Raw genomic sequence first — 21,425 nt, forward strand, 5'->3', positions numbered from 1 at the left:
AGTGAATTTTCCAGCAGTTCTTTCTGGCCGGGGAATTCTTCAGTTCTTAACTTTCGAGAATGTTTAGGCCAACGAGCAAATCTTGTCGATAAACCTTCAGTAACTTCTTCCTGATTTTTTTTTCGCAATTCCTTCCAAAAAATCCATCCGGCAAATCCTCCAGAGATTACAACTGTCATTACCTCCAGGCAACCTACCAGCAATTCCTTCCAGATAATCATTATCCGGAGAAATTCTTGAAGGAACTCCCGGAGGACTTCCCGAAAGAACTCCTGGAAGAATTCACTTCCCAACTAACAATCACTCATTTAATAGGCACCATTATGACGGATTAATTCAGCATAATGTTGAATAACATTTGAATTATTTTCACGTACAACCTATGTTCGGGTTTTGTTCACACAAATTTGGAGAAGTTATAAAGCATCATGTTGTGCACCAACTTAATTTTTTGTTCTTTAAAACGTTTTATAAATGTACAGGAAAGTTGTTATTCAGCTTTGGCAAAAATGACTGAAAATAAATAAAATGCAAAAATGTTGAACCCTCACGAGAGTAATTATTTGTTCTCCTATTGAGAACACCTATTATGAAATAAGAATTACATATAAAATTACCTAAATCCGGATTTGAACTCGAGACCTGTCGATTGCCAGCCGCATGCCTTCCCGCATAGAAAATAATGGTTTAGGGTATCATTCATATCATAAGATTTTTATTCGTGGAATAATAACGATAGACGTTATAATAATTTAATGATTGAATGATGAAAGTTATTAAAATGTGATCATACAATATTTTTCAAATGCCATAGTATGAATGATTACGATTCACTTTATGATTTATGAATAATTTTCAATAATTTAGTTTTGGCTAATTCCCTGACTATAATTAATTTATTATAGTTAGCATGTAATATCGTAGGTAATCATAACGTCAGGGCCGGATCTAAGGGGGGGCCGGGGGGGCCCGGGCCCCGGGCCCCCACATTTTTGGGGCCCCCACAAAAACCTTTTTTGCTTGCTAACATTAGCTTTATTTTTCATATTGCTCAAGTACTGTTCGAAAATAAGGAAAAATATTTTTGGTCATCTCTCAGAAGGGCCTCCACATCCGCTCGGGCCCCGGGCCCCCACAATCCTTAATCCGGGCCTGCATAACGTAATTATGGTATCATGTGTATACCAACCTTGCATTAGTTGCCCGATTTGGCACCGCTGAGCAGAAATTACCTCTGAAAATCGACTCCCAAACTTCAACACTTTATCGCTGGTGCGTTCTTGCCGGGAATTTGTTGGCATCGCAGGTTGCAGGCGGTGCATTAGCGTGGGTATATTGCGGTAACGTCGTCGCACCATTATTGGGTATCGACTATCACTAGGTTCAGGGATGATTGCTTTGCCGGAAAGAATGGATTTTTAGGTGCAGATTAGCTGCCGTGTTTCCTTCCAACAACAGTTTCAACACCGGACTTCCTCGCTTGCCACATAGTGTGGCCATGTCCTGATGGTCGTCCGGTAGTCCTCCTCCTGGCATTTCTTTTTGAAAATGCTTCCCCGGAAAAACTTCAGAACGTTATCGTCTTTGAATAACTCGCGAGCACTAATTGTATTTGGCGTAATCAGTAAACACCGCGCGAAGATCGACGGAGAAACCCCGGGATTCACAGTTCGAACACCAACCAACCACCGAAAAAAACACTTTGGTAAACACAAACGATTCGGTGGTAGTCAAATGTGACAGAAGCGGCCGCCAGCGTCAAATGCGCAGGGGTGGATTTTTTTGTCGATAATGCAGATTTGGTGGAATATTTCAGTTTTGCTTTAATTATTGCTAATTTAGAGAAAACTTTCCGTTCTACGGTAGAGCGAAAAGCAACCGCAGCTGTCAGACTACTGATTTTCACTGAGGTATCATCGATCTACCCCAGCGAGCCCTAGCGATGCCTTGGATACGACGACGATGATCATTGTTTGTTGTTGGTTTTCAGTTCAATTCACCTTGCAAGCATGCTTTGATTTGGCCTTTAATTTCAATGATAGGATGATTTTCAAGCCTGCGGTAGGACTTTGACAGCTGCGGTAGAACTCGGCGGCTACCGCAGAGTGGAAATTTTTCTAAAAATCCGCAATATTCCCTGTATCATATATTAAATTATAGAGTGATTATAGCATGAACGATATCACAAAATTTTTGTTCGTGAAAAAAATGCGTTTTTGAATGGTAACGATACTTAACAACCCATTCGGTCTATCATAAAAAGTCCGAAAATTATATCTGCTATAATCCATATGATTTATGCTATCATAGGTTTACAATCCGTTGTACGATAAGCAGGGATTGGCGGCATGCACCGTGCGGTGCGAAAAAAGCGTGTGTTTCACACAATCGCAAGTGCTCGTCTCCCGTTTTGCAGAGAGACAAGAGACGTATGAGTGAGAGCTTTCGTAATTGTGCGAGAGACAATCGCAGCACTAGCTCTACGGCGCAGGGAGTAATGCGCGGTGCTTGGGACTGTGCTCGTCTCCAAACAGAAAAAATCAATTAATAAATTAATTGAAGAGTTTGTGTTTTCGGCAAAGTTGTTGAGCTTATCAAGGGCTGACAAGTGATGGGTCGTTTGATTCGAAATTTTTCCAATCATGCGTAGTATCAAGCCAAGTGCTAAGTACGGAGACAAGCACCGAGAGAGTGCATACGACAGAGCGTGAGAGCTCCAGCGCGCGGCAAAGTAAGCGAGCAACACACAACCGATTGCGCGTACTCGTCTCCTTCTAGTTTGTTGTGCTGTCTCGTAGCAGAGTGTGCGGCACGCAAAGAGTTTTGAGTCGCACCCTATCCCTGACGATAAGAGGTATAATTAAAAAATGATAACCTAAATCAGCACTGTATGATACCGGTTTATTCGGGTTCCTATCTGCGCCACCCTAGAGATGGTGAGATGCAGCACCCAAAGCAAAACATAATCTTCCCATGACTCAATAATGATCACTCCTGAACTTGTGTTCAGCAGTGGTGAATTACCACAGCACGTGGTAATCAACTGAACAACGCCTCAACGTCAACAGCTGTTCAGCCCAAAACACGTGTTTTCCATTCTGTTTTCGCTGTCAGTATTTTTATCGCATGGTGAGCAAATTTGTATCGAATGCGGCCAAAAGTGTTGGTCCTTATTAAAAATATTGTTTCCAGACGTACTAATTGCGATATGAATACATTTTATTTTTATTATTAAATATCGATCTTTAAAAATGCATGGCAATATGTGATGCGGTATGGTCTTGGATATGGTGCATTCACAGCATCTGTTCAGGTTTTCTACTCATGCTCAGTCGAAGATCCGTTAAGCAATTTTTTTATTTATGCTTTTGTCAGAATCTTGATATTATGCTCAATAAATAGTGCATAATGATGTTTAGGGATACTTGAAATGTGTCGATTTCTGAATGCTGTTTGGTTATCTAGGTGACTGTGGGAGCAATATTCAGTAAGCACGACAGCACTGAAATGTCATATGCATCGATCCAAGCGTCTCGTACAATCGAACTACTACGGAAGATAAAAAAAGTATAATAATCAAGGTACAAGATATCTTGTTACAGACCAATCATAATAAATAAATGCCTCATGTTTTCGTTGATTACGTCTCTCTCACGTCACTCAATGTTAATTCTATTCTGTTTTATTTTATGTGATTCGTTTAAAATATTGGTTCTTTAATAACTTGGTTGTCTAAACAGTTTTAGCCATGATTTATCCCATAATCCGAACAAAGTTCGGAGTAAAACTATGACGGGCTGAAGGCGTTTATTTGACAAGTGAAAAGCACATAGTTCAGGAGCATATGCTTATCGATGCATCAGCTTAATAAGATGCAGACAAATGTTTTGTTAAACTCTTTTGTTAAGGAATCAATGCTTGTCGAATAAATTTCTTGTTAAACATTTGAAAAGTGTTTCAATTTATCGTTGTTGATACCAATGAGGAAAGTCGAACATTGACTACTTTCTCAATTGAAAAATCATTTAAACAGTAATGTGTAGAGCATAATTTTAGTTCAGCTATCATTACCATTATTAAGCAACAATTCAGCAAGCTTGCTTGTTTGTGACTTGCAATTGTTAGTTGGGTTAAGGCTCGACTTAAGGAATCCCAAAAAAAATCCCGATGCAACTCCTGAAGCGATCCCTGAAGGAACTGATAAAAAGATTCTTACTCCGAAGATGAGTAATTTAATGTACCCCTGAGAAGAAATTTATATTGTCTCCCGGGAGAAATATATATAGGCTTGCCCCTCCTTGCACAAAATTCCTGAAAGAAACTCCGGTAATAGTTCCTGAGCTCATCACAGCCAAAAACTCTGGAGCAATTCGTTGTGCAGTTATTTCTTCCAGCAATCCCTATAACAATCGGTCAATCCTTATGCAACTCTTTTCGGAACATATTTCTGCAATTCCTGCCGGTCAATGCAACAACTTTCGCTTTCAAGAATCCTCCATCAATATTCTTTCCGGGAAATCAGCCAACCAATACTTCCCGATCACCCTCTAGCCTGGAAGTTTTCCTGGAATAAATGGATATCCTTTTCCGCCACTCCTTCAGCAAACCCATTATGGAATCTCTTAGGAATTCTGCCATCAATAATCTGCGAGAAACCCTCCGGCAATCCACTACACTGAGAAGATTTTCCGTATACTTTTTATGTGTGAAACTACATAATTTTTTGCAATTTGTGCCTACTTATAATTAATAAGAGGGACAAACATACTTTTTATTACGTTCAGCAGTTATAAAGTTTATGGCTGAAATGTTATAATTTTTAATTTCCCCGATACATAAAATTTATGTTTGCAACTTATAACTTCTATATTACGGTTTCTTATAAGAATTATGTAACCAATTTGAATAATAGTTATAATTCAATTAATCAAAAGTACTTCCCATTTGTTTTTAAAATAAACATATTTTATTACTCTAAAAAAATACAAAAGGTTCTTTGTGGAATATTGCTGGTGGTCTGCCGAAAGAATATCAGGACACCCGTCGGATGTTACGCTGATTACCAGGCAGGATGAAAGCAGCGGCGCTCTCCTCGGTTCACTCTCATCTTACGCGTTTTTCTCTTCTCCTTCGGCAAATTCACCAAAAGTCCAGCGGTTCGTCGATCCAGGATGCTATTATGATCCTTATCATCGAGGACACTTTATCTCCGTCAGCTACGAGGCACCTCATCGTTCCGGATGGTATACACCGGACTGTGTATTTTCATTTCCGTCGTGCTCGGCTCCCTGCTGGTGCGTCGGGGCCTGGAAGTAGCGCTTACGATCCTTGCAGCGAGATGAAGAAACATTCTTTCGGGTTGCCAATAATCGAATGTATCCGTAGTGAGATTCCGCCTATCGTATCCTGGTCACCGAAGTCCACTGTGTTGGCCATGTACACCATACTTATTTCGCCGGAGTGTGCGGATGAAAACTGTGGATAAATTTTGAGCGGTAACAAGAAAACAAAACAAATCACAATGAATTTTTTTTTAAATGCAAGCTTACCTTGAAAATTCAGCTGTTGATCCCTCGGCTGATCCAAGGTAGAGGCTGATATTTTTGGCCGTTTTGATATCCGGCATGATAAACGTCCTGCTTGCCGTCATGATGGCCGTTGGAGACTGAGTCGGCCAAACTTAAAAAGTATGTGTGAACATATATAATTTTTTACTATAGCAAAACAATTATACCTTTTATGTTTGACCAAACATAAAACTGATGTATAGGGTGTATAGGCCTTATAAGGTACCTTATCAAAGCTAAAACAGCTTCTATGAGCATTATATGCACACAATTAAAAGTAACGATAATAATGTCTTATAAATTGTAAAGAAAATAGCCTTATATACTTAAAGTTTGGATTTTTATCAGTGTAGAAATTCCTTTCAAATTTTTGATGGAATTCTCGAAGGATTTCCCGAAAGAACGCAAACAGTAATCAAATAAAAAAAGACAAAACAACGGAATCCCGGCTTCCGATGGCAATCAATTATATGATTTCAGCTAATCCAGTGCACATCCGGCTGCAGGTTTCATTTCATCCATAGCTCCAGCAGCATAGGTAGCACCCTAGCGGGACCTGTGATTGTGTTCCGACGTGGTAATCTCGAGCCGAGCCATACGAGCTCCTACACGTCCACTGGGTTGTTCCGCTCGGTCCTCTTCTAATTGTGACAGGGTGTGCTCCTTGCTGATCCGACGACCAACCAAGCCACACGAGCTCCGACGCAGCCCCTGGGTTGCTCCGGCTCCGGTTGTTCCTGTTCCGGATGCTATACTTCTTGCTGATCCGATGACCAGCTTGTTTTGTTTTGGTCGTTTTGATCTTAGTTTGACAACAACATTCTTTTCTTTGCTTTCGTCGATCACATCACATGTGTGAGATGTGAGTAGTTTAAAAAAAAGATTTTGAGATGGATTTTGGATGGAAGCAGATAGCAAGATGTAAACAGATACTGCACAGTGTATAAGATGTATCGGATTTTTGATAGAAATGAGATAATCTGGATGTGTCGCCCCCCTCGGTTTGACCACATCTAATCTGAATATCCGCCGCCTTTACCGCTCTCGGATGTGGATAAGGTATCTCTCGAGGTATCTCTATAAATTTTCAATGTTAACTTCTGGGTGGTGTGAATAGCAACGGTTTTATTTTTCAAGCTAGCTAACACACACCTACACACTTCCGGTACACAGCTTGTAAACAAGTACAAGCGTTCAATTTTCTTGCAACCACCTCTCTCAGCGTGGTTGCCAAACACGCCATCGCGACACTGTTCGGAAATGGTAAACATGATCAATCCACCATTATTCCAATTTTGTTCTCGTGTTCCAAGTTTATTTTTTTCCATTCGCGATGGAAATTTTGATGGATAGTTGTTGCAAAATTAGCCAAAATAGGCTCAAACCAATGTTTATCCTTCTCCTCGCTTTCCAACGGCTTTGACAGCGGCAAATGGAGATATCGTGACCAGGCATGGAATCCTCCTCAGAGTGAAACGAGAAAACAAAAAATCTGCACCGAGCTCTCGTACCCAAAGCTAGAGCGTTTTCTCTCGTTCTGTTTCACCTTCCTGCTGGTAGCTTGTGACTCCGGAAAACGTGCGGATTAGTTGCACAAAAAAGTGCGTTTCCTAAAAATTGAGGCACTTTGTGCACGCCGTGAGTAAACATAAATATGTTTATGATAATAAATCATTTATTAAGAAGTTCACAGGTATTTATGTGTGCAATTATGTCATACCACCCGATCGGCGAGCTCATACTGTGAACAACGTCATAGAAATGGCCTACCAACTTACCGGGTTCCTCAAAAATGAGGCACAAAAAATATACACTTTGTGTTGTTTCTAGTGGCTCGACGTATCTCTTTGTCACGCTCCCGTTTTCTCTTTGTGCATCGCTCCCGCGCAAACGAATTCGGTAGGAACACACAAAGATAAAGAGAGCAAAAACGTGCATTTGAGGCACATTGTGGGAGCAAATAACAAGCCTGATCGTGACAAAAGTTTTGATTATATCCGCAGCACCTACACACTCAATTTCGGTTTCCCTGTTCGGTAATTTATTTTACGTTTTTTGATCCGTAAAATATAAAAGATACTGAGATTTCAGCAATTTAGTATAACGTTACTGAGGTTCAGCAATGTTTTTTTCACTTTTTGCTGAACACGGTAATTGTTTGTACCGAGATTTCCGTAAAGTTGAATATTTACTGAGTTCAGTTAAATGTCAGTAAATAACAAGTACCGACTTTTCAGCATCGGCTCGATTTTACTGAGTTTCCGGTAATATGGAAGGTAAACATTAAACCGCGCCAGGATTGCTGTCAAAATTCAGAAATGGACTGAAATTCTCTGCCGAAGGAAAAAAATCCATTTTCAATGCTATCTTCTGTGCCCTTGCCGCTTGTTCAGTAAGTAGAGGACAATTCTTCTGAGTTAAGGGAGATTGGTTACATTTCGTTACTGCTTCAGTTGGAACACATTTTAATCATCGACCGAATTCTCCAGTGTGAGGAGACCGATCTGGTTCTGCTAGAACTGAACCATCAGAATGATTTTCAATCATTCCAAAAGAAGTCGGTAGGTGCACGGGAATTGGTAGTAGGGTGACGAAGAGTATTATTGGCAGGTTTGTTCACTTCGTCATGGGGGGTTTTTGTGGGTCGAATTGCCTGAAATTTGGGCATATAACTCAGCTTGGTTGGGAAGGATTTGAGGCCAACTTTGAGACCAACAGGTTTCAAAAAACCCCCCATGACGAAGAGAACAAAACTGCCGAAAATACGTAAGTTCCCCTATATAAAGAATGTGGGAGGTTTTGCATCAAAAGTGGGATCTACCGGTAAGGAATAAATTATTTTTCAGAACTGAAAAAATCAACAAGGTCGATTAAACATAGTAGAAAACTGAAAAAGTCAGTAACGGTTATATTAGCTTTTACTGACTAAATCAGTTTTCGTTTGACAGCTCGAAAATTTTTGTTCTACCGACTATTCGGTACTTACAATCCATTACTGACTTAACTCTGCTGTTCAAAAACCCAGTAAAATTTTACCGACTTCGGTAATCAAATCTGAGTGTGTAGATAACAATACTCTTCAATCAACCACACAGGTTCAACAAGGTTTAACATAACCTCCATCTTCAATGTTTGGCTCCCGATGTTTGGCTCCCGCTGAGAGAGCATATTGAGTCAGTCCGCGACACTCAGGTTAGCCTCATGCTCAGAATGAATATCATAAGATCGTCGTAAGAGAATTTTTATCCTTGCGAAAAAAAATGCGTAAGAAAATCTTATGATTACACTAGTTTACAAAACAAAACGAAAGTCGTGAACTTCTGTCAACGACCAAAATTTTTGAAGCAAAATTTAGCGCTAATTTTGAAACCAAAAATTTTTAAATAGAACAGTTTTTGAGTTTTAGCTCAATATCGAGTTTTACAACTTTTCAAAATATGTAATTTACTAAAACTCAAATATATTGCGTTTTGTTCAACCAATTTTAAATATTTTTCCATAAATTAAAAGCTGAATACAATACCATTCGATCATCTGAATACAGGTTTCGCGTCAGATTGATGAAATTCAAGATATTGGCGTGTTTTAGGGACGATTTCCTTAAATTTTAGTAAAATTCCCAAAAAATTTTGAAGAAATGTATTTTTTCAGTAAGAAAAAAACAATATAAAAATTCTTTCTCAACGTTTATTTGACATATCATATGTAGGCGAGTTACAGTAATAATTTCAGCTCAATCGGAGCATTGATTACGGAGAATGAGATATTTGAAGTGAACGACTTTGCTTAAAAATAGAACAAAAATCGATTTCAAATCTTCAACCTTGTATGGAAAGTCGAAAAAAATTCCGCTCTACTGTATTTTTTTTCCTTCGCGTTTTCGAACTCAGGGCATGATTCTACACCAAAAATGATCATCAGCTTGCCGAGTTCAAAAATGCTGTAAACTAGTGTTGTTTTTCCGCCTCTTCTGTGCGATAGAAATCCAAATTACCATCTTCAAAATCGCGAGGAAAATTGTTGGAGAGGGAGGGAAGGTATGAAAAATAACATGGCATCCCGTATTACCTTAATGGGTTAGTTTTTGCTGATTCGTGTTATTTTTTATACTCAGCGTGTAGTTGCGATGTTTATTTTTCTTATTCGAACATTCGAACTAGAAACCGAACCCTTGCATTTGACAGAACAACTCACATGATTTCTGTCAGTTCGCGCACTAATAATAAAATCGGAGTCAGCTCCAATCTTGGTAGAAGTAATTTAACAAATTAAGCTAGAAATAAGGTAAAATCTGTAATAATTTGGTGTCTATTTGTGTACAGAAGTGTTCAGAATTGCTGGGCTCATAAAGTTCTGTGATAATCTTAAAGGAAATACCGAAACACTGGTTTAAGATCCCTAGATGAATTGAAGTGACTACAGTTAACCCTCTCCTGTCTACCAGACCTTTCTCTGGAGGATAACATTCCTAGCTTCAAATTTATTTTATTAATTTTCCAGCACAAAATGACCGCCACCGTGGATCCACGTCGACCGGACAAAATCAATCGCTACAAACCAATCGACAGTGCCAGCCAGGGAGCCGGTGTTGGCGATGATCTCATGCCCGACTACATGAATATCCTCGGTAGGAATGCGATGAGCTAAACTTCTTGAAGTTTCAGAGAATCTCGATGAAAGAACTCACCTTACTCACCCATTAAATTTTGTTTCTCTCTTCATCCATCCAGGTATGATATTCTCCATGTGCGGTCTGATGATGAAGCTCAAGTGGTGCGCCTGGCTGGCCCTGTACTGTTCCTGCATTAGCTTTGCCAATTCCCGGGTCAGCGACGACGCCAAACAGGTCCTGTCCTCGTTCATGCTGAGCGTGAGCGCCGTGGTCATGTCCTACCTGCAGAACCCCACACCGATGACGCCGCCCTGGCAGTCGGTTTGATTTCGATTCCGGTAGGTTTCCCCGGTTATCTGAAGTCGCATAAGCACATGTTATTTATTACAATGAAGGGACGCGCACTTTTTAGTTAATTTGAAACGATAAAAATTTACAGAACACAAAATCAGTTATTTTATGTTAACTAGGTACCACTAAATATGTCAACGTGTTGCATCAATTCAGAGAACCATTCCCATGATGTTGCAGCCCTGGGCGCATTCCGACGCACAATTTCTTCTAAGAAAAAGTTTTTTGCTGGTGTCGTGACCAATAAAAAAGGCTGTTTTTTTTGTAAAATTGATTTTTAAATTGCATATGTTAGAGATTTACCCTGGCCATGTTCGCAGGGGTTGACGGTATTAAAGTGAAGGAGTTTCATTTTGATTATTGTAATGTAGTGTTCTTTAGTGAAACATATCACCTTTTTAACACTTTAATGCGCCTCCAACGGTTCATCACGAACCGGCTGCTGCAGATGGAGTATTTATGGCTGATCATATGCATCAGACATGCTCGATAAACAGGAGGAACCGCCGGGGCTCAGTAGAGTCTATTCCCAAGCAATAGTTCCAAGTCAGTTGGATTTGAGAAGGTTTTGATGATCGTTACAAATCCTAATAAAAGTATTATAGGATTTGTGACAGGTTTTGGAACCATTTACAGCCACCTGACTTCAAAATGTTGTTTGGGCTCTATTTCCCACGTTTCTCGGTTGATTTTTATTACATAGTAATTTATTAATGTCATAGTCGCTTTTTCGAATTTTTACAATGTTAGTTGGTCATATTTTCTTTAAATAAAGCAATAAAAATCGACCGAAGAATCAATAGTGGGAAGGAGATTTGCAGCACTTAATTGTGCTGATAGATTCAAAGCTAACGTGCGAACACTTAAACGCATTGTTGACGTCAATGCGTTCGACGTGACATTTTGGGCAAAAACTGACTGCTTTATATTAACTGAACAACGTTACTTGTGTATGACTAGGTTGACATTTCTAGGCTACGCTTGAGAAAATGACATGGTTCATCTAGGTAGGACCGATAGGACAATTGAACGAATTTGAATATTTTTAATAGTATTTGTAGCAGGATGAAAGTTGACATGAAATCTTTATTATTTTAAAATTTTATTGCAATCAACTGACCAACTTGGCGTATTTTTGATTATCTTTTAGATGTTCAGAAGTTCAGTTACATGTTTCTGTGGATTTTGGACCGATGACAATTTAAGGACACAAGAGATGAACACAAGTAGAAAACGATTAGCCAAATCAAGAAAACAATTTGACACAGGATCGACTATATTTTAACATACAGGGTTTGATTGATTCGATGAAAAAAAAAACAACATACGACAACTGACTTAACGAGGAGAAAAACATATTTAACCATACCACTGTACCGATGGGAACAACTATACCTGAATCAAGAGTCACTTTGGTTATCTGACAGATCTATACATCGCGGGCGGTTTATGCGTGCGTGCGAATAAGGGCATTCAAAGAGCGGCAGTTTACGGTTAGACAGGAACGGGAACGCATCGGTACAATGGCGACGACGCTGAAAATTGGTGAGTAAAGTGAAAACGGCCGAAAACCTCGAAATAATGTGGAACTGTGATACGAACTGGAGAAAAGTGAAAACATGAGAACAATTAGATCAACGTTCCCATTCTTCTGGGCGATTGAAAACCATTTTTAAGCGAAAAAAAAAATGGATTCGACAATTTCGTTAACCGCATACGAGAACAAGCCAACAGATGTGAATTCGCTGACGTCAGCGATGCTACGATCGATCAAATAATCGAAGGCTGTCTCTCCCAAGACTTCCGCAAGAAATTGCTGTCGGAGGACAAATCTTTCGAGGAAATACTGCAGCTGGGAAAAGCAATGGAAGACCTGCAAACTCAGTGTAAGGCGTATGTGAAAGATGTTCGTCCATCAGAATTCGTACAACGAGTACAGCCGTCCTCGCAGCCATCAAACAAGTCAGCAGTGAGATGTTTTAGATGCAACCGTTTGGGTCACATTGCGCGCGACAAGAACAAATGCTCAGCATCTGGTGTGAAATGCCATACATGTGGCGAGCTTGACCACTTCAAAATTTGCTGTCCGAAAAAACGCAAATGGGATGGAAGTGACAACTCGGGACCTGCTAAGAAACAAAAGGTGGCGTTCAGGAGAGGATTATACTGCGTCAACGCTGGAGATAAAAGCGATACCTTGGCTTTCGAAGTTGGTGGCATAAAAATACAGATGTTAGTTGATTCCGGTTCACCGCCTAATATCATCACACAGAAGACTTACGGAGAGCTGAAACGAGCAGGAGCAGATATCATCAACGAGCGCGAAGCATTGGAAGAGAGCAAGCAATACCAAGGATACGGATCATCAGACACCATCCACTTCAGTAAGGCTTTCGAAACCGAAATAAAAATACCAGGTGAAGAAAATGGAGTCTGGAGTTACGTTCTGGTTTCTCCTAATGGGCAAACCAATTTACTATCCAAATCGACGGCTTTTGCTCTCGGAGTACTGAGAATCGGCTATGACGTTGGAAGCGAAGTCAATACCATTACTGGCGCTGAACAAAACCCTAAATCGCCTTTCCCAAAAGTGCCAGGAATTCAGTTGAAAATACACATTGATCCATCCGTCACTCCTGTATGTCAGCCAATACGACGTTTACCTATCGCTATGGAAGCAGAAGTTGAACAACAGATACAAGAGTTACTGGCACAAAAGATCATAGAGAAGGTTGAACATCCCACAAGCTGGGTATCTCCACTAGTTCCTGTCCGGAAAAGCGATGCGAAACTCCGCCTGTGCGTCGACCTTCGAGCAGCGAATAAGGCAGTACTAACCGAGAAATATCCGATGCCCAACATAGAAGAAGCTTTATCGTCTATCCACAAAGCTGAAATGCTGTCAACGCTTGATTTGGAGTCCGCATTTTACCATCTTGAGCTTGAAACAGAAAGCCGTGATATAACTACATTTGTTTCGAGAAGTGGACTGTATCGTTTCACACGACTCGTTTTTGGAATAAAAAGCGCTCCGGAGCTATTCCAAAAGACAATAGCAAACCTTATTGGCGGGATCAAAGGGGTCATAATATACCTCGATGATATATTGATCTTTGCTGATTCAGTCGAAGAACACGATCGCATTCTTGCATTGGTAATGGAACGGCTGAAAACCTTCAACCTAAAGGTAAACGAAAAGAAGTCCGTATTGAGAGCATCAAGCGTTGAATTTCTTGGGTTCAAGGTTTCGAAGAAGGGAGTAAGTCTCACTGAAACGAAGATTAAGGCATTTCTGGACATGCGCGCTCCACAAACAACTAGTGAGCTGCGTTCACTTCTGGGTACTGCACAGTTCTTTGGAAAGTTCATTGAGAACCTTTCAATGCGTACCCATCACATGAGGCAACTACTGCATAAGGGAACCGCGTTTTGTTGGAAGCCATGCCATCAAAAGGAACTTGACGATCTGAAAACGTTAGTAGGGAAACATTAGACTAAGGAGTGTATCGTAAAGTAGTTGAAAATGTTTACAATACTTTCAAAAATAGTTTAATATAACTTTTAAGTAATTTTATTTTTGGAGATACTGAACAAATCCTTGAAAAAAGAAATGGCTTTTATGATTTTCTAAAAATGTTCTTTTAACTGGGTTTTTAACCTAGATTACTGAACGTATGTTTTTAAATTTTTGCACACCTTCTAAAAAATTGAAATTGCGAAAAAAGTTCGATAATGTTCGAAAATTGTTAACTTTTTTGTGCAAATATAATAAGCTCCAGAATCCTCATGATATAGGCAAATTATTTTATTCAAGAAAAATCTCCACTGCATTTAAGCGCAATTCTTAAAAATGAAAAAAGGCCATTTTTGAGGAACCCCTTTTTTCCATGCTCCTCCAAACCATGTTTACGCAAATAAAAAATACATAAAATGAAAAATTCGCATGTTTTTAAATAGGGTATGTTTTTAAATTTATGGACGAGTAAGTTAGAGCAAAAAATATAATTTTATAACCTTTTAAGATATTAAAAGCAGAACTTCAAAGTTTGACCAAAAAATAGGCGTTTTTTGGAGTGGACCATTTTGTAGATATAGGAGATTTTTCTATCGAAAATATGAATTTTGGAAGTCGGTGTTGAATGATATGTTATGTGTACATAACTGTTAACAAGCATCAATATTTTCCAGATTTTTTATCGTACAAATTTTGTTCGCTACAGATTATTGAAATGTTGAAAAATCCTAGCAAAATTGCATTTTGTGCAGATTTTTATTTTGTGAGGTTTATTCATTTAACCATATTTTCAATTATACTAAACATTTTCCAAATTTTTCCAAGCTGTTCTAAACTTAACTATATTGTGAAGATTTCATAGAAGAACCGAAATGATAAGACCAACCCAGCTTCGAGATAGAGCATCCTGAACATTTTCAACTACTTTCCGATACACTCCTTAACACACATAGAATAACTCGTTTCGTTTCTTACAGGTCGATAGCAGATCAAAGGACGCTCAAGTATTACGATCCTCGTGATAAAACGTATTTGATAACCGATGCCGGTCCGAGCGGCCTGGGCGCAGTTTTAGCACAAGCAGAAAATGATGAAATTCGTCCGGTTGTGTGTATTTCTCGAAGCCTCACACCTTGTGAAACCAAATACTGTCAAACCGAGAAAGAGTGTCTCGGAATTATCTGGGCTATTGTAAAATTGTATATCTATCTCTACGGAACACGTTTCACCCTCATTACGGATTGTAAGCCGCTTGTGTATTTGCTTGACCGCGTCCGTTCGAGACCATCTGCTCGAATGGAGAGATGGATATTACGTCTCCAGAATTTTGATTTCGATACACGTTATGAACCGGGCGACAAAAACGTTGCCGATGCTTTCTCAAGGCTTTGTTCACCCCAGCCCCATGGTGCTCACGAAACAGATGTTGTGAGCTGGATAACACCTTACATGCAGCCATGTAGAATCAGCAAAACTGAACTGGAACGAGCCAGTGCAGAGGATACGATTTTGAACAAAATCCGTGAAGCTTTGACAACAGGGGATTGGACGGACGTTCCAGCTCAGTTCAAAACACTTGGAATCAAAGAGGAACTGTCCCAGTACGGTGAGTTGATTCTACGTGGAGACCGAATCGTCATTCCTGCGGCTCTTCAACGAAGAGTCACAGAGATAGCGCATCTTGGTCATCAAGGATCGACAGCGATGAAAGCACATTTAAGATCGAGATTGTGGTTTCCAGGTAAGAGTTAAAAGGATGTGTTTGCCAATAATTACCTCTATAAATGTTGATTACGTTTCAGGGCTAGATGACCTCGTAGAAAAGACCTTGAAAGCGTGTAAGGAATGCACGATGATGGCGAAACCTGATCCACCGTGCCCAATGGCAAGAAGACTACCGACTCTCCCGTGGCAGGATGTTGCAATGGATTTCATCGAAGGACTGCCCCAGGATTACTCATTGCTCGTAGTAGTTTGCTACACAACTCGATACACAATGGTAGAACCAATGAAGCATCCAACTTCGTCGATGGTGGTGATGGCACTGCTGAAAATGTTCAGCAAATTTGGCATCCCTCAATCGATAACAACTGATAATGGCCCTCAGTTCCGTGCCGCAGAACTCGCAAAGTTTTGCAACTCCTACAATATACATCTGAACCTAACAACTCCGTACTGGCCGGAACGCAACGGTGCTGTCGAAAGACAAAACCGTAATTTGAAAAAGAGGATTAAAATCAGTGTGGCACAGGAGACCGATTGGAAGCGGGATCTCTACGAATATCTCTTGTTCTATCATTCGACCCCTCAGGAAACTACCGGCCTGTCTCCAGCAAAAATGATGTTTAACCGAGAGCTGATTAGCTATCTACCGACGATTCAGGATCCGAAGAGAGTATTCTTTGAAGGAGCAGAAGAACGTGATGCGTTGACCAAGGAACGTAAAAAGCAATATGCCAATACAAACAGACATGCCAAAGAAAACGATCTTGTGGCTGGTGACACCGTGTTAATGCGTAATTTGAAACTAGGATCAACCCAACCAAACTTCCGACCAGAAGAGTTTGAAGTAATCGATGCGAACGGTAGTGAACTTGAGGTCAGGTCTAGAGAAACCGGAAAGGAGTACAAGAGAAACCGAACTCATTTGAAGAAACTATCCTCTCACGACTCCAGCGACGTTGATATACAATCAGGTCTACAACCACTTCCATTGGACGTTGTCGACGACTGCCGGGAACCTATCAGTAACGGGTCTCATTGCGAACAAGAGCAGACGAGCTTCGAAGTGGTACAGCAAGAAGAGGATAGTCGCCCCCGAAGGAAAAGAAACGCTCCAGGAAGATACAGAGATTTTCACGTGTATCAGTAATCGCTGAACATTTTAAAGACAAGATATTCACTAATAAATAAGAATTAAATGAAAGCTATTGTCTTGGCTATTGTAGATGTTATATCCAAATTGGAGGAGGGATGTACCGATGGGAACAACTATACCTGAATCAAGAGTCACTTTGGTTATCTGACAGATCTATACATCGCGGGCGGTTTATGCGTGCGTGCGAATAAGGGCATTCAAAGAGCGGCAGTTTACGGTTAAGTGCCCCACACAATGCATACGTTTGCGTGTGCGTGACAGTAGTTTAACACATTTCCCATGGTAAAACTGTCAAAAAAACGCAAACCTCGACGGAACGGACGCTATGTGTTTCAGGCTTTAGACAGGAACGGGAACGCATCGGTACAACCACAAAATTAAACAAGGAGACAAACACAAACCGTGTGACCATAGCACTACATAGGCAAATCCTGACTGATTGACCAATTGAAAACTTTCCAATCTTCTACCGTAACTTTCTGAGTCAGTTGCAACAGTGTCTTAATGGATATCATTTTCCGCGTACGGCTGGCAAACTGCTTCTGAAAGATTACGTACTCTTTTCTATCTTCGGGTCTAGTGTAGAGGTTTCAACTCTATTCAGAGTGCAGCTAGAAACCTAGCAAAAAAAAAAATGCATATGTTAGAGATTTAGATAGATTTTGACATTATCGACGTCAGGACCTGTCGTGGCGCCAACATCGACTCCGACCACTATCTGGTGATGGTCAAACTGCGCCCAAAGCTCTCCGTCGTCAACAATGTACGGTACCGGCGGCCGCCACGATGCAACCTAGAGCGACTGAAACAACCGGATGTCACCTCAGCATACGCGCAGAATCTCGAGGTCGCGTTGCCAGACGTGGGCGAGCTCGATAATGCCCCTCTAGAGGACTGCTGGAGTACAGTGAAAGCAGCCATCAACGACGCAGCCGAGAGCACCATCGGGTACGTGGAACGGAATCGAAGGAAGAGTGCAGAACGGTTTTGGAGGAGAAGAACGCAGCGAGGGCGGTAATGCTGCAGCAGGGGACCCGACAGCACGTGGAACGTTACAAACAGAAGCGAAAACAGCAGACCCGTCTCTTTCGGGAGAGAAGCGTCGCATGGAAGAAGCTGAGTGCGAAGAAATAGATCTGCTGTGCCGTTCCCAAGATATACGGAAGTTCCATCAGAAGCTCAACGCATCCCGCAACGGCTTCGTGAAGCGAGCCGAAATATGCAGGGATAAAGACGGAGGCCTCTTGACGGACGGACGTGAGGTGATTGAAAGGTGGAAGCAGCACTTCGGTCAGCACCTGAATGGCGTGGAGAACATAGGCACGGGAGACCACGGCAACGGAGGAAACGACGACGCTAGTGCAGCGGAGGACGGAAATGAGCCAACTCCCATGCTGAGGGAAGTTAAGGATGCCATTCACCATCTCGAAACCAACAAAGCAGCTGATAAAAATGGAATCGCAGCTCAACTCATCAAGATGGGTCCAGAAAAGTTGGCCACCTGTCTGCACCGGCGGATAGTCAGGATCTGGAAAACCGGACAGCTACCGGATGAGTGGAAAGAATGGGATAATCTGCCCCATTCACAAGAAAGGCGACCATTTGGAATGTGACAACTGCAGGGCGATCACTATTTTGAATGCTGCCTAGAAAGTGCTATCCCAGATCATCTTCCGTCGTCTGGCACCTTAAAAGAATGAGTTCGTGGGAAGTTATTAAGCCGACTTCATCGACGGCCGGTCGACAACGGACCAGATCTTCACCGTACGGCAAATCCTCCAGTAATGCAGTGAATACCAGGTCCCAACGCATCACTTGTTCATCGACTTCAAGGCAGCATCGTTACGACAGTATCGATCGCGTAGAGCCATGGAGAATCATGGATGAAAACGGCTTTCCTGGGAAGCTGACTAGACTGATTAAAGCAACGATGGACGGTGTGCAAAACTGCGTAAGGGTTTCAGGTGAACTATCCAGTTCATACGAATCTCGCAGGGGACTGCGACAAGGTGGTGGACTCTCATGCCTACCCTTCAACATCGCTCTGGAAGGTGTGATGCGACGAGCCGGGCTCAACAACCGGGGAACGAGTTTCACAAAATCCGGTCAATTTGTGTGCTTTGTGGACGCCTGAAACGCGAAGCAGCAAATGTCGAACTAGTGGTGAATGCCTTAAAAATAAAGTACATGCTGGTAGGCGGAATCGAACACGACCGAATCCGTCTGGGTAATAATGTTACGATAGACGAGGATACTTTCGAGGTGGTGGAGGAATTCGTCTACCTCGGATCCTTACTGACGGCTGACAATAACGTGAGCTGTGAAATTAGGAGGGGCATCATCAGCGGAAGTCTGGCCTATTAAGGGCTCCAGAAGAAACTACGGTCGCAGAAGATTCACCCACGCACCAAATGCACCATGTACAAAACGCTAATAAGACCGGTGGTCCAGTACGAACACGAGACATGGACCATGCTCGAGGAGTACCTGCAAGCACTCGGAGTCTTCGAGCGACGCGTGCTTAGGACGATCTTCGGCGGGGTGCAGGAGAACGGTGTGTGGCGTAGAAGGATGTACCACCGACTCACTGCACTTTACGGCGAACCCAGCATCCAGAAGGTGGCCAAAGCCGGATAGATTCGGTGGGCAGGGCATGTTGCAAGAATGCCGGACAACAACCCTGCAAAGCTGGTGTTTGCCGCTGATCTGGTTGGCACAAGAAGGCGTGGAGCGCAGAGAGCACGATGGGCGGACTAGGTGAAGCGTGACCTGGCGAGCATTGGGCGCGATGGAGGATGGAGAGCGGCAGCTACTAACCGAGTATTGTGGCTTACTATTGTTGATTATGTCTTGTCTTTTAAATGTGATGTTGAACAAATAAATGTATGTATTGCGCGCAAACCCCAAAATTTTATTCCTACCTTTGGGTTTCCGCGCCGAAGACCCAGCGCCAGATTCGGCGACAAAGAGAGCTGACAGCAGTCGCCGGGCAGTTGGCAATCCTGATATTTGACGGCGGTCGCCCGTTAGTCATGGGAATGGATTGTTGTCACGCAAATAGAGCTTTTCGCTGAAAACGCATGTGTATTGAGCTATTGTTGACAGATTTTCTGCTATGTTAGTGTGAAATTCAGCGATTTCCTGTAACGCGCAAGCCTTCGCTGGAAGAAACGTCATGTTGTCATGTCAATTTTCAGTGAAAGAAGCAATATGTATGTATGTATGATAGAGAACACGAGCACTATTTTTTGAGTTACTAAATATTATATTTTTTTTAGATTTTCTTTCAGAACTTTATTCTTATACAGTAGACGCACCGACGAACCGACGTGACAGCTAGAACAAATATATTCAAATTTATTGTCCGCGACGCCATGATGAAAAATAGCCGAACACTATCGCCACCTTTTTAACGGCTCGCGATGATTGCATAGCTCGACACCAAACTCCCGTGTGTTCATATAGGAAACGGTTCGCGTCTGCGCTGATTTGACAGAAGCGATCGCTCGTTTCGCTGGTCGACCGTTAAATTTGGGGGGGACAGTTTTGAATCGCCACTGTCACGTCGGTTCGTCGGTGGTAGACGTTCGATAAGTGCAACATGTTTACGTTTCACTTACCGAATGAAATTCGATAACTGCAACAACTGACAGACGTCATATAACTCTCAGTTACTGCAGAATGCAACCAATGTACATACAAAAAGCATTACATTGCAACAAAAGTGCATGCGAAAAACAGCATGGCTGTTGACATTTCATTTTGACGGATAGCGGCAAAGATAGCGGTGCGATAACTGCAAAATTGTTGCACTGAGCGGACTTGCAGTTAAAAAGCATTGCACCGAGCGAACGTCTACTTATGCAACTCGTTGCAAAACTCGATTTTTACAGCACTTGTCATAATTATCCAACTGATAAAGCCCAGTTTGATAAATGTACGGCTCGTGCTGTAAAAATCTTCATTTTGCTACTCGTTGCATAAATAATTATTACAGTAGACGTTCGATAACTGCAACATGTTTTCGTTTCACTTACCGAATGAAATTCGATAACTGCAACAACTGACAGACGTCAAAGAACTGTCAGTTGCTGCAGAATGCAGTAAATGTGCATACGGAAAACATCGCATTGCAGCAAAAGTGCATGAGAAAAACATCGCATCGCTGTTGACATTAAATGAAATTTTCATTTTGACGGATAGCGGTGCGATAACTGCAAAATTGTTGCACTTAGCGGACTTGCACTTTAAAAGCATTGCAGTTAAAGCGTTTGCACCGAGCGAACGTCTACTGTATTTTAAAAAATCTAAAAAGTTGGTCAGATTTTTGTAGGTAGGTCTCATTGTCCAAAACAAATCGGAGCCTAATTACCACAGTAGACCAAATGACGAATCGGACTAGTACACGAAACCCCCTACAAAAAATGTCACAATCAAGTCCGATCAGTGTCAAAAAAAGGAAAACAAAGCGAAAGGGAGAGGAAGAAGATTCTGGTGGTGCGA

General features: G+C 41.5%; 1 protein-coding gene across 1 annotated transcript; it reads left to right on the plus strand.

Moving 5' to 3' along the window:
* The first annotated feature begins 9,705 nt into the window (after window positions 1-9,705).
* LOC109406031 (protein Asterix) lies at window positions 9,706-16,970 on the plus strand. The gene is made up of 4 exons (XM_019679096.3): window positions 9,706-9,851; window positions 10,068-10,194; window positions 10,298-10,517; window positions 10,650-16,970. The coding sequence occupies exons 2-3, from the start codon at window positions 10,074-10,076 to the stop codon at window positions 10,504-10,506; spliced, it is 330 nt and encodes a 109-aa protein (XP_019534641.1). The 5' UTR covers window positions 9,706-9,851; window positions 10,068-10,073; the 3' UTR covers window positions 10,507-10,517; window positions 10,650-16,970.
* The last annotated feature ends 4,455 nt before the right edge of the window (window positions 16,971-21,425 follow it).

This window comes from Aedes albopictus, chromosome 2, assembly GCF_035046485.1.
Source record: "Aedes albopictus strain Foshan chromosome 2, AalbF5, whole genome shotgun sequence".
NCBI classification, from domain to species: Eukaryota; Metazoa; Arthropoda; class Insecta; order Diptera; family Culicidae; genus Aedes; species Aedes albopictus.